The sequence below is a fragment of the Aulonocara sp. 'chitande type north' Nkhata Bay genome, linkage group LG1, assembly GCF_057382095.1.
Source record: "Aulonocara sp. 'chitande type north' Nkhata Bay isolate Kocher_YH1m ecotype deep benthic linkage group LG1, A_spYH_male_GT1.1, whole genome shotgun sequence".
Taxonomy (NCBI): domain Eukaryota; kingdom Metazoa; phylum Chordata; class Actinopteri; order Cichliformes; family Cichlidae; genus Aulonocara; species Aulonocara sp. 'chitande type north' Nkhata Bay.
In genome coordinates this window covers 1,854,940-1,869,405 of record NC_141344.1, presented here as the reverse complement: position 1 = coordinate 1,869,405, position 14,466 = coordinate 1,854,940, and the positions used below count along the sequence as shown (strand labels likewise).

Sequence of the window (14,466 nt, the reverse complement as noted above, 5' to 3'; positions counted from 1 at the left end):
CCCTGACTTCATTTCAGGGGAAGAGGCTTGAGGTGACGAGGAAGAGGATGGGGTTTTATAAGACGCGGTTCATGTGAACATAAAGGATATTGCTGTTATTAATTTAACATGATTAAACTGAATGCATTTATATGAGAAGCAGTATTTCAAAAATTTATTGAAATACAAAAATGTTAAATTTAACATTTACCAAAGTCAGAAAAAATCTCAGCGTTCAGAAACTGTTGACTACTTTTTCTCCAAAATCTCTGCAGCTGCTGGACGGCTGCAGGTTTCTGTGCCTCCTCACAACAGTGAGGACACTCAGTGGGGTTCAGATCCAAGCTAACCTTCCTCAGTGCTGATTCAGATGTAATGCATGTGTTCAAATGTGGACCTGCTTCATATTTATGAGTCTCAGATTTAAAATGAACATAGAGTCTTAGCTTTAAATGTCATTTACATGAGTGTAATATAATTAAGCCACTGGACGACGGTCGTGTTCTCTGGTTACAACAGAGGACAGTTTCACTGAGATGTGAGAAAATAAAGACACAAAAAAGGAGCCCGGCGTGGCGAGCGCTCAGCTCGTGTTTTCTAAAAACATCATCGTGTAAAATCAACTTTTCAGACTCGGGCATGAACAGGACGCTTTTGTTTTTACAAGAATGCTTTAAGGATTAAGTGATTGGATTGAGACATTTTCTCTCTTACTTTTTAACATGAGTGTGCTTAGGGTTCTGTCTTTTTAGGTAATAAATATATTTTTAAAAGATGTGTTGTGGAAAGTTTGCCACTTAGACTAATACACAGTGAGTTTTTACCTCGGCTCAGCTGCTCTCTGAGGCTCTTTGCATCATTATTTTCACTGCTTTGCTGTCTGGTTGAGCCTCGCTGCTGTATCAGCCTTTTTCTGCAGCAGCAGGGAGTCATTTTCACTGAAAAGACTCATGTAAAGAAAATCCTCTCTGAACTCGGCCTGGAATTTAGAAGCTGAAGAGTCAGAGATGATGCACCAAAACAGACGGATTAGATCAGACAGGAACACAGCTCCAAATGAATGCTAATGTTCTTCATCCCAGTGAGCTTCACGAGTTCATGTTTCGGTTTGGTTCTTTTATTGCATTAGTGAGATGGTCACTGATATATATCCTCTGTGTGTATTCTAGTTTCACCTTCTTTTGTGATTTCTTTCTGTCTCCCGGTCAACTCCCTGAAGAAAGCCTGACATGCTGCATGGAAGCATTGTGAGCTAAGGCTGCTCACCTGCGTTGTCCAGGATATAAGAGCTGGCTTAGATGAGCTGCCCGGTCTCTCTCTTCAACCTGTTGGTGATCTTTGTTTCAGTCTCTGTGCTCCCCTGTTTAGGTCAGGTTTGCATGTCTGTTACTTCCTGTGAGCCTTATGTTCAGTTTCTCTTCCTCTTGTCTCATCAGGTAGATTTAGTTTAGCTGTGTTTCACCAGGTGTCTCCATCCTCCCCTGAACTTTTCTTGTGTATTTAAACCCTCAGTTTGCTTCTGTTCTTGGTTGCATCGTGATTCACGTTGTTTTCTTCTGTTGCTTTGTATCCTTCTAGTCCTGTTTTTCGCTCCTGTTCTGCTCTGTTATGGTTTGCTCCATCTGTCGCCACCAATGAAGTCTGTGTTTAAGATTAAATCTTGTCTCACGAGTCATACGTCGGGGTCTGCCACATCATTCCTGACTCTGCTTCTGAGTTTCCGCAATAATTCTGTGCTTGCTGTTTGTTGCAGTGACCCCTAGTGGGCAAAACAAATGTACAAGGGACATCGTGTTTGGTTCAGTCAGACTGAGACCATAAACTGAGCTCAGAGATGAAGCAAGCAGCAGCTCATGTTTGTCTCGACTATCAGTCCTGAACACAGCAAACCTCTGCAGCTCAGTAGTCTCCTCGATCTGTTCCAAATTTACCAGTGAACAGCTTCTGAAAGCGTCCACTGCTTCTTAAAAATAGCCCCAAAGATGCAAGCTGTTCCGGATACAGATACGACTGTGGAGGAAGCTGAGCGAGTGCTCCACCTCTACAGATCAACCAGCTTCTCTGCTGGATATTGTCGCCTACATGCAGCACACAGGAGGGACTGAAATAACCCACTGTGCCCTCTCTGAGTGGTACTAGATTTCTGCAATGTGCCAGAGAAAAAGGATGGGGGCCACTTGTCAGAACTGGGTTTTTCAGCTCCTAAGTGATGAGGAACGGCTCTGCAGGCTCACTAATGTACAGTAAATGCGACGGGTGGGTTGGATTGTTGAGTTATGCAAGGCTTTCAGCCCTCTGTAATAGTGCAATACTTTGGCATGTTGCGTAACAGATTTGTCCTCCTCGCTTTTTTAATGCAAGTCCAACGATGCTTCCACTGTCCCCGTCCATTTCCATCCCTGCCCTTTACCTTTGCGCAGCGGGAATACAGTGATTAATTCACCTCTTCAATAACTCTGAGAGCTTCTTTTTGGACAGTGGAGAGCGTGCCATTTTGCAGGAATGTAAATGTTAATCAGTGCTGACTGCAGTTTCAGTGTCTCCCCCGTGTTATCATCCAAAAGAAGCAAAAATCACAGAGATATCAAACCTATTAATCAACTTCAACACAAAACCTGTCGTGTTCCCGTCACCTGTGTGTGCGTCTACAGCAGTTTGTGTTTGCTTTGTTTGCTCGCCAAGTCTGGGTGGCGTAGCAGTGAAAGGGTCAAGCCGAGGCTGACCTGAGCCCAGTCATGTTGCAGGCCACGCCCCTCCCTGACCTGTGAGCAAGGCCCGATGGAAAGACAACCTGCCTCATATCACTTCTAAAGCCTTGTTGTTTTAAAAGAAAAGAGCCAAAAGCATTTGCTGACATCATTAAATCATCCAGCGAGTCCTCGTCTCCGTGACAGAGATGGTTTAGTTCAGGGGTGTCAAACATATGGCCCGGGGGCCACTACCGGCCTGCTTAAGAGTCCAGTTGAGCACAGCTGTATTTTCTCCTTAATAGTGTCTCACATCACAAGAGTGTGAACTGATACCTTGACTTGAGTCAGAGGTCTGAATCATCATCAGCTTTACACTGAGTAACATCATCCACAGCTACACCACAGGACGTACACAGAACCAGTCAACCAGGAAAAAGATTTGTTTTTTTTAATTATGGGAGAAAGTCATGACTGAGCTCTCAGCAGAGAGCCGTGCAAAAAACCAACATCTGAGACTGTTTTACTTATTTAATGTGACAATTTCAGAGTGTGCTTCTTTAACCCTCCTGCCTTCTTGGGACCTTTTTGTGCCACTGCTATGTGTTAAATGGCTGCCATTTCCACTGTGTTCAGTGGAACATAACCAAACTTGCCACAGGATAGTTTTTACCTGTCAATGTTAATATTCCAGTGTGAATTCCTTAAATCAGCCTAAAATGGCTGAGCAGCAGAAATCCCCACACCCATCACCCTGGGGACCATTTTCTGCCCATTGACTTCCATTATAAACGCTATTTTTCAACCCCAAATTATCATCATATGATTTTATTTTTTCTTCTTTTCTTGGATGTCAATGAAGACTCAGGGCCTTGAAGTTTTAATTTTTAAATTGCAAAAAAAATGCAAAAAAAATAATGGCAGGTCAAAATGTATGTTGGTGCCAATCTTTGGTCCATCTAAAGGCCTACTTATAATGACAATCACATATTACTTCAACTGGTTTTTTGTGGAAATATTTAGTTTCGTTTTTTGGTTTTTGGGGCTTATAACACAGGGCGCTCATGTAATAACACTGGGATTTGAAGGGTTAAAACAACGAAAATATAATTAAAACTTTACATGAATATTTCAGGGAGAAGTAGTTTTACAAGGTTGGCTAATTTAAAGTGGAATAAAATATGGATATATGGTCTTTTTATGGCGTGGCTGAGAATGGTCCCTAGGGTGATGGGTGTGAGTTTTTTAAAGGATGGCAGGAGGGTTAAAGAAAGAGGACCAGACCATCCAACTTCTGCTCAGGGTGCTGGACGGGCTGGCAGAGGGTGGAAGGTGGGGGTAAACCTGAACGGGTCAACAGTCAATCACAGGGCTAACGCAGAAAGACTCCAAGCAGGACGGCACACGTCCCACAGACTGACTGTCACCCCTGGTTTATCTGCACTCACAGCTGAGTGAAAGGAAGAAGGTGTCTTTCATAAAAAGGAAGAAATGAACGAAGGGGAACCAAAAAGGAAATTAGCACTGATACTGGACCACGGGTAGGTCCTCCACCTGTTACAGGTGATGCGAAACCAGGTGAGCTCATTACTGAAGGTAACCAGTGAGCCAGCGAGGTGTCTCTGACCTGGCGGTAAAGAGCGCAGGTTTGCAGCCCAACACGCTCTGACACGTTTGGCGTTGGTGGGTTCATACGATACCGCTGCATTTGCTGGAGATGATGCAGAGCTGACAGACTGGCTTCTGCTTGCAAACCAAGTAAAATGTTTCGGAAGCTGACAAGCAAAGAATTCACAGCTGTACAGTTTATCCACGTACAGTTCATATCGTGCAATACGGCCTTAGAACAAAGGTCAGACTGTAAACTGCGGTGCTCTCCTCTGTGGTTTGAAATGCTGGCACATGGTGAAAGGTGGCATAAGATTAAAAGCTTTCACAATGGATGCCTCCGAAAATATGACACATCTGGCCAAAAGTCAGTCGAGTAGAGAGCTCTAAACACAGACAAAGTGCTCACAGTGGCTCGGCCATGTCCTCGGATCGCTCCAGGATGGGCATCGCCTGGAAAACACAAGGTCGGCCACAGAAACATGGTGGCAAAGCTGAAGGAGGAACACATGGACATGCAGACCTACTGACTAACAGTTCACAGTCAGCTCAGCTTCAAACATGGTGGACTAAACCTTCCTTACACTGAAATACAGCTGCTATCACCAAACATCCTCATACGTCAATCAGGCATCTGTCCGTCTTTACCTCAGAGAAGCTCCGCCTCTATAAGACGCTCCTTTTACACGAGGTCATGTGACCTGTTCCTCCAGCTGTTTCTATGGCGCAGGGTTTATTTTCTAGCTGTTTGTTGCTCCATAACAACATTTCTGAGACATGTTACATTAAATTGAAAATGAGGTCATAGTAAAATTTCCCAGTTGAAACATTTCATATATTTTCTATTATAAATAAAATATATGTTTATGACATTTGCAAGTCATTGATTTCTGTTTTTATTTGCACTCTACACAGCTCACCAGTGTTTTGGGACTGGGCTTCGTTATTTTCTTCATTGTGGCTTCAGTAATAACACAGAATTTCAGTGATACGTTGATTTTAAGAGCTTCAGAGGACAGATGACTGTCAGTGACGTTCGAATGATTCAGTGCACGAGCATGAGGACGCGTGTGCTTGCTTAGGAAAAGTTCAAACTCAAATATATTTCCCACTGTTTGCGTAACAGGAGCTTCTCCGTCCTGCATGTGCAGAAATCTGCTGTTAAAACACGGGTCGCTGTGCGTGTTTCTGACTGACCCTTTCATGGTATTAATGCAGTTTTTATGTTTAGACGTGTCTGTTTTCATACATATAAACACATTTAATATTCATGTTCCTTGTAATTAGTCAAATCTCAGCGCGTCTCACAGTTCTGTCCTTTCCCTGCTGCTATCTCACTGTATGCTGCTGTGTGCTGAATGATATAATAAGAGTTTACATATACAGTCATCCATCAGACACCAAGGTGGAGAAAGAACAATCCTACCGTAACTGTGAATTACAACAACAATAAATACGTAAATGAATCATATTCAAGCACATTTGAACTTCTTCTCTCACAAACAAAGACCCGACCGCTGGGATGCAAAATGTTTGATTAAATAAAAATAGGAATAAAGAGTCAGGGAGAGTCTGTGGGTCGGGGCGCTGTCTCACCGCAGGCTGAATCCTCCTGAGGTACCTGAGCTGGTGGACGGCCGGACAGGTAAGTGCATCAGATCAGGTGTTTTAATTACCTTAAATTAATTGATTCAATTGAAACGTAAATTATGAGATTAAGTAGCTGTTCCTGTTACTTTGTGTAAACATTGTAGACTGATACTGTCTGTATTAATAATAATAACAATAATAATTTGTTAAATTGTTCTGGCACCTTTCAAGAAAACCAAGGATGCTTCACACAGGAGAAGCAAAACAAGAGCCTTGTTCTGCCGGAGGTTTCTCCTGCCCACTGTTGCCGGCGTTGCTCACAGGGGGTCGTCTGAACCCCCGGTTGTGTGTGACTGGTAGACAGAAAACACTTTTTTGTGTGAATGATGAAAGGGGACGAAGCACTTTGAATAGTGTACAACGCACCTAAAGTCGACTGTTGTCATGATTTGAAAAAACTTTATTTTGTATAATTCACCATTTAGCCTTAGAACATTTTTCACTGATTCTTCTTCTGCTGTTATATTTGAAACCTTTTTCTGTTTATTTCAGTCTCCCAGCTGAGCTGTGACGTCACACAGACGCCGACAGTCAGCAGGAGAAATCAGGCTTCCTGACTCTGGTCCAGTGTGCGCTCTCACTTTGTATTCATAGCCACAGAACAGCTCTTTCAATCTTTGAATGTTTACAAGTCACACACTGCAAAATCTCCAGTAGAGCAGAGTCTACATGTGTCCACAAACTACCAGCATTTCTAGTTATTTTCCAGTGTTAGAAAACCAGCACGTGTCCAACAGTGGACACACACAGACACCTTTGTAGTGTCAATGTAACACTGGTGATTCTGCAGCTACGCGCTATAATGTTATATTTATCTGAGATTTACAGCAGAAAAAAAGTCCCACTGAATCAGTTTTTTCTTCTGATTTTATAATATTACATGAATTAACATAATTTACAGTTAATTACTTGTTCCTGGTTATTACTATAAAGTTTGCAACTATTTCTTCATTTCTTCAGAGATTTCCCGTCATGACCGAAGGACGTCGCAGACGCCAGTCGATGTGGAGCAGCTAGCTAACAAGCTGCAACTCCGGAGTTGCATCACTGCATGACACAGAAATATTTCTGGGACTTTTGAGAGTGTCCTGATGCTCTCAATCTTGTGTTTCGTTAACAGTAGTTTTCAGTGACCTGATGAAAAGCTTGTGCAGCGTACAGACCGACATGTTTTTAATGCAGGAATTCAAAATAAGTGACCAGAGTCTTGCAAACATATGGCTTTTTATTTAACTGAATGAATATTGTAACATTAATTCAAAAGAAACATGAACATCTATCCACATGTCTCGGCTTTTGCTCTTTTTTTAATATGAACGAATCCAAACAACAGACGAGCGCGACCTTAAATCTGAGCCATCGCGTTTAAATACAGACTGAAAGGAAATATGCAGAATACCGAGCAAAACCAGGACAGTAAACCAAATCAGGAATGTACAACACAGTGTTTATGTTCACGTAAAGAAACGTAATGTTAGTGGTGAAGTTCTTCCATTTTACACAGCTTCTTTTCTTTTGGTGTCTTTCAGCACAAATTATTCACAGAATCTACAGCTCAAACATTTTGTTTCCGGCTCTTCGTGTAAGGTGTGCTCAGGGCAAAGGGCCAGATTCAGAAACTGCATTTTGTCTTGATTATTTCTCAGTGTTTGACTCTTTCACAGTACATCCTTCCTGCCTCCAGAGGTGGCATCTTTCTGCCGTTTGTCCAGTCGGTGAGGTTACTGCAAGGAACCACGCGAACAACATCAAGTCTGGCTGCGTGAGAACATTTCTTTACAAAAACACCAACAAAAAACAGGATTTCACCCTTTCAGTCAACATTCCTATATATTTTACTGTTTTAGGCCACGCCCACGCCTGAATACTGCTGTTAAAAACGATGAAGGCGAAGACCAGGCGGACCTCTTAATACTGCATAACCCCTCCCACAACACGAAGGGTCCGGACACACACACACACACACACACACACACACACACACACACACACACACACACACACACAGCTGTGAACTGAGAAGAAATCTTTGGTCAACATTAGCAGTTTGCAACAAAGAGAACAGTGAAGACAGATCATAGAAACACCGTACAATAACTTATTGTTCTACCTCACAACACAATAGCTTTTCAACAGAGACTGCTTTGCTGGGACGAGTGAAACGACGAGTGTAGGAGTTACTTCACTACGGCTTCACGGGGCAGACGTGGACGTCCGACGACAGAAACACTGGAAGAGAAAAAACACTTGCAGGATTCGACAACACAAGGAAAACTTTAGTCCACACGGATGTTTTTTAAAGGGCTCAAAGGAAAACCAAAATAAATCAGCACGACGCCGAAACCAACTGGCTGACCTGCGCAGGTTTTGGTTGTTTTAAATGAATTTGGTTTCCTCTCTGCTCGTCCTTTTCTCGCCTACAGTAACGGATGAATGACGGCGTGATGTTTCCAAAGTGCTAACGGGTGAGCCTTCTTTATTACGCGCCCAGGAAAAACAACAAAAGAACAACTTGGACAAAGTAAACGTTGGCCTTTGAGGTCTACTCCTGTTCCATGGGGGAACCCGAGCTAACAGCCAGGTTCCTGTGGAGGTTCGGGTTCTGGCTGTGCCTGTTCCTGCTCCGCACGGAGGAGAACGACGTGTCGCAGCCGGGGACTTTACACTTGTGAAGAAGTCTCAGATGGACAGTCTTGTAATGGGCTCTGAATGTGCCCTTGTTGCTGTAGACCTTTTGGCAGACGTGGCACGTTATTGGAGATCCACCCCCACCTCCCTGAAGCCCTCCTTGTCCTCCCTCGCCACAGCCCAGGGTCCTCCCCCCTTCGAGTGCAAGCTCGTCGCCCCCGGGCCTGCCCACGCCGATCCCATCGCAGCTTTCATCGCTGTCCTCCACGGGGAGCGCCTCCTCCTCGTCTTCCTCGGCCCCCTCCCCTTCCTCGCTGCCGGCTCCGTCTGAGTCCCAGGAAGACTGAGCGCTGCCACGAGGCGGGGCAGAGGATGAGGTGCTCAGGTCCAGGACTGCCCCATCCTCCCCGCTTACGCCGCCTTCCCCACCTCCCAATCTCTGAGTCTCTCCCACCGGAGACGCCTCGGCGCTGTCCAGAGCCGTGGACATTTTGCTCATCGGGAAGACCAGACCCATGCGGTTGTGCCCTCGGAAGATGACGGAGGTCTGGCCGCTCGGATCCCGGTGGGGCGGGTCTCGGTCCCGCTGCTCTTGGCAGTACTCCAGCCCGGCAGAGTCTCTGTCTCGACAAAGGGAGGCGTGAGAGTAGAGGGCGTTGGCCGGGCTGAAGGAGTCTTTGGTCAGCAGCTTGTGGTGCAGGTTCAGGTTGGCGCTGTGTCTGCGGGTGACAAACAAAAATGACACTGTGAGTGTTTCAGTCAGTTTACCTCAAAATTTCATGTGAAACATTTATTGTTATTGCAGCTGCACAAAGAGTGATGAGCGTCCGTCTGCATGCGAGCGCACATCGCACTGACAGAGAGGGCTATCCGAGTTTGGATCACTTTTGGAAGGTTCGGATAAAAAGTGTCTTCAGTGTTTTTAACAAGGTGACAAGATTTCAGGTGACTGTGGCTGTTTTCCTCAAACATTAACGCAGGGCAGCGTTCTTAGCCCTCTGCTGTGGTTTGGGTACAAAGTGAGAAGCACCTTCAGAAATGTAGAGTTGCTATTAGCTGATGGAAGTTCAGTTCAATTCAGCACCAAAACAATACAACACAGCAACGATCACTTTATCCAGTAAAGACCCAACAGTCAGGGGGAAGCAGTAGGCGACACCGGGGAAGAAAAACTCCCACAGAGGTCACACTGCTGTTCTGTCGCTATGGTGATGCTGAACTGTCCCCTTTCAAAGAGCGAGAGCTTGAATCTGAGCAGGCGAGGTTTTTCCTCTCCACTGTCACCAAATGCTAGCTCATAGGGGGTCATCTGATTGTCTATTGATGTTTTACACTATAATGAGCCTTGAGGCGACTGCTGTTGTGATTTGGTGCTATATAAGTACAAATGGATCGATCTGTATCTGTGAGACGCAGCCAGCACGAGAACAGGCTGTCATCACACACGTACAGTCTTTACCCTGTGAGCGCCAAACCCCGACTCTGTTTTTGATTGACGAGACTCGAGGACACAGTTTGCTAAAGCAGATGCACTTTCAGCTGCACCGTCAGTGCGAACAGATGCAGTTTGTAACGTTTCCTACAGATTCATGAATACAGAAACCTGACGTGGTGCTGCACAGACATGCAGGCTGCACTTTTGTGACTTTAAGTTGTTGTTGTTTATAAATACTCGAACGTGCACTTGTGTCAGGAGGAGAAATCGAGCGCCTCTCACCTGTCTCTGCTCCTGCGGGAGGGGAAGGCGGCGTTGCAGCCGTCCACCGTGCACATGTGCATCTCCTTCAGGTGGACGTTTTGGTAGTGCATCTTGACGCTGTAGGGGTTTTTGAAGTTCTTGCTGCAGATCTCACAGTGGTGCGGCAGGACGGCGTCGGGATCGAGGTGAGATAACCCCGAGTCTCCGTAGTCATCTCCGCAGCCATCGGACGCCTCCCTCTCTGTGAGCTGGAGGCCGCCGCCATTCGTCAGCCTGTGCTCGCCGTCGTCCCACTTGAGTTCTGACATCTTGTTGAGGCCGTGCTCGCGGTCCTCCCTCTCTGGGTCCTGGCAGAGCGAGCTGTCATCACAGTGATTGTCCATCAGCCTGTTTTCGAAGGGGGAGGACGCGCAGGTGATGACGCCGGTCTCGGCTAGCCTCGAGCCGTCGTCTTTGTCCTCCCTCTCTGTCCTTTCTCTCTCCAAACTTTGCTCTCTCTCCATGTCTTTGCCCTGGTACGCATCTCTGGCTTCCTTCTCCTCCCCAGCTTGTCTTGTGCACAGACGTCCTTCCTCTTTGTTACCGTCGCACTCGTCCTTGTCCCTGCCGTGTAAGGGAGCTTCATCCTCGGAGCTGCTCTCCTTATCCTGCTCGTCTCGCTCCACCATCTCCTTTTCTATCTTTATTGGCATGCTGGACTTGCGAGACTTTTTCTTTGGTATCGGGTCAGTCGTGCAGGGCTCGGGGGCTGTGAGGGGTTTGACGGGCACAGAGGAGGACAGCAGAGGAAGCGAGGGCAGCGTTCCCGGGGTGTTGGCGAGCTCAGCCGGGGTTACCAGGCTTCTGTAGAAAGGCAGGACTGGCTGGACTGTTTTTAAGTTGGGGAAGAGGATGCCGCTTTGGCCCATGCTGGGGAACGAGCTGCTGTGGAGCTTGGAGCCAGAGTCCATGTGGCTCACCATGTAGCTGGACACCGATTTTTGGCTCTCTGCAGAGCAGATGGAGATGGGGGTGCCGTATTCAGGCCTCTTCTCTCCTTCAGAGCTCTCGTCAGCGGACAAGTTGCTCCGCAGGTCTTTGTCCCGGTTGTTGCGGTTCATGGGCATATGGAGGCGTGGGTTTGGGTTGGCACTGTGGCGATTGCGGCTGCGCAGCGAGCTGAACACCATGTTGCAGCCCTCGATGGTGCACTTGTGCTTGATCTTGAGGTGCACTGCGTTGTAGTGGATTTTCAGCGTGCCTTTGTCATAGAACGTCTTCTCGCAGGCGTTGCAAAACACACGACCCTTCTTCAGAGAGCCTCCTCCGGCGATGCCTCCCGAGACGCCACCGCCGCTCCCGTTTCTGTCCAATGAGCGCAGTTTGCTCTCCGGTGACATCTGGGTCACGTCGGAGCTGATGGACGGCGTGCACGGTGTGGAGGGCCCGTCTGAGTAATTGTCACTGGTGGAGAAGTCCTCGGCCTCGATCTTCGTGCTGGCGGAGAGGCCGTCCGTCGGCTTGTCTCCACTTCGGTCGAGGTCAGCTGAGAACGAGATGGCGCCGGAGCTGAGCAGCGTGCTCTCCGACGGGTGCGACAGAGAGGGGTGATTGTCCCTGAGCAGACCGTCCCGCCCCTGAACGTCCTGCCGCTGGCCCTGCTGCTCCATCGGCCCGCGGCACAGCGGCTGGTGCTGCTGATGTTGCTGGTGCTGCTGTTGCATCGCCCCCGTGTGCGAGCCCAGGAACGGCGCCGGGACAGAGCCGAGCAGCTGGAACGGCAGCATGAAGGCCATGCTGTTGATGAAGTTCTCGAAGTGGTGCATGCTGTTGCCGCTCAGCTTATCGGTCTTGGACGCGGAGAGGTTGGCAGCCGTGCGGGGGGTGTTTCGCTCGATGAACGTGCGGATGTCGGAGTTGGTGCGGGTGCTGGGAACCAGCACTGCCTGGCCCTCTTTGTCCTGCAGAGCCATCAGCTCCACGATGGATTTGGTCTCCCCGAAACGCAGGAACTGCTGCAGCGTGGCGATCTCCTCCTCGAACGTCATGATCGCCCAGCGGTCCAACACCTTCCCCGCGACATCCTGCAGAGAGAAGAGAGGAGAGGGCAGAGGAAGTAGGAGAAAGAAAGGAGAGAGCGGTTTCATCATCGGCATTAAAAGTGTCTGCTGGCTTGCTCATACATATTCACACAGTGGGCTGCACGACACACCTTATAAAGCAGATTGGCAGGGCGGCTAAATAAAGGAATCAGATGGAGTGTTAATGCGAGCGGGCAGCGCAGAACCCCGAGAAAGCTCATTACGCAGACACGCAGCGCTTCATCTCGCAGGTCATTTCTCTTCATTTAAATCATGTGGATGTGCCTGCTCTGCATCGGCAGGACACACACACGCACGCGCACACTCCCAAAGGCGAGCGCAAATAAATACGTGCACAACATACCACACACACATATCTGCGGCGAGGGCGGGGGGAGCAGAAGGCGCCGTGCATTGATCAAGCGGGTCCTCTCTGCCTCAGCCCGGCTGTAATCACATGTGAGTTTGGGGGTCTTTGAAAGTGAGGAGCGGCTTCGTGCCATAACCGCGATTAATATTTCATCACAGAGCATTCATTGGGTGCCTGTCGAGGATTCTGACTCTACGTTCGCCATTAGATGAGCTAACATGAATTAAACGCAGCCCAGCTTGAATACTTGATGATGTACTAATCGAAGTGAGATCTGTGTGCGCGCCTGACACGGCGCCTGCAGCCTCGGACCCGGCCGGCTTGGCGCCGGCTTGAGAGGAAATCTGGAGCAAAAGACATAATGTTTACAAATGTAGCGGGCAGTTCGGAGACCTCCCCGAGCCCGGTGGTACCGCCTCGGCGGGGCACCGCTCGTGGCATCGCTTTGCCGTGGCACCCCCCCGCCCTTTCCTGCCTGGCGTCAACCATGATTTTCTGACTCCCCCTCCTCCCTCGCCTTCCTCAGAAATTCCTTCAGTCTCTCCCTTCATGTACTCGCGGGCTGTGGTGGTGTTTCTCAGGTGTCCCGCTCACACGTCTATCCAGGAAAGTGTTTTAACTTTGTTTTTCGTCACTGCGGCGGCCGAAAAACTGAGTCTGAACACAACCCGAGTCCACAAAATGCTGGAAAAACAGGAGGAAATGAAGGCGTGATATTTAAAAATATGCATTGATATTGTGTCGTAATGCATGACCAATAATATGAGAAATAATCGTTCTTGTCTCACAGACGCTCATCTCCTCCATGCACTCAAAAACATGCAGTACACAAAGTTGTAGATGATTATTTCAGGTTTCCCCGAAAGAGATTTTGGCCACAACAAAACTGAATCCAACAGCTTTCTAATTAAACTAATTAAATTAACACTTTTACCAGCTACATAACATTCAATTCAACTTTATTTATACACAACAACAGTCGCCTCAAGGCGCTTTATACTGTAAGGCAGACCCTACAATAACACATACAGAGAAAACCCAACAATCATATGACCCCCTATGAGCAGCACTTTGGCGACAGTGGGAAGGAAAAACTCCCTTTTAACAGGAAGAAACCTCCAGCAGAACCAGGCTCAGGGAGGGGCGGGGCCATCTGCTGTGATTGGTTGGGGTGAGAGATCACATGTCTGTGCTTATCAAATGGTTACGATTAACAAAGAAATGCACAGATTGTTGTAAAATAAGTGAACAGTCAGACATCAGCCTGCACTTCCTCTAACATCCACTAGAGGCTCCAGTCTCGGGGAGCCGCTCTGTTAAACGTGTTAAACGGCTCCAGCAGAAGATAACTGATACACTCAGAATACGACTGTAAGGAGAGTCTGTGGCTATCAGCAGTAAAGCAACGTCCCCCATCCTGATTTCTTTTGTAAAATTATTAAATTAATTTTTATAGAACTTTTCTTTGTAGAAGAGCGCTGAGCTTAGCTTAGCATAAACCCTGGAGGCAGCTAAACTGAAGTCTTAAACTGAATGAACACCGACGATTGAAGGCTTCTTTCTCACTCACAGAGTCTTTCTAGAGCTTCTCCAGCTGCAGCCAGATGCAGCACAGGTGTCCTTAAATTTGTCACTCATGAGGTGTCCACAGGAGCAGCAGGCACACATGTTTTTAATGTGCAAGCTTACTGTTATATTCAAACATGAACCACGATCAATTTGTGAACCTGATCATCGAATCCCTGCTCCCCTGACTGATGAGCCACACATGCAGGTGGCATTGTG

General features: G+C 47.4%; 1 protein-coding gene across 3 annotated transcripts in view; it reads right to left on the bottom strand.

Annotated features, from left to right (window-relative positions):
* Positions 1 to 7,117: 7,117 nt before the first annotated feature.
* bnc1 (basonuclin zinc finger protein 1) overlaps positions 7,118 to 14,466 on the bottom strand; it is a 32,354-nt gene continuing 25,005 nt past the window's right edge. For all 3 annotated transcript variants that reach the window (XM_086288316.1, XM_086288154.1, XM_086288236.1), the window contains exons 4-5: positions 10,270 to 12,314; positions 7,118 to 9,271 (exon numbers count right to left, since the gene is read on the bottom strand). In XM_086288316.1, coding sequence (XP_086144442.1) covers positions 8,467 to 9,271; positions 10,270 to 12,314 — 2,850 coding nt within the window. In that variant the 3' untranslated portion in view covers positions 7,118 to 8,466. The remainder of the gene's footprint in view (positions 9,272 to 10,269; positions 12,315 to 14,466) is intronic.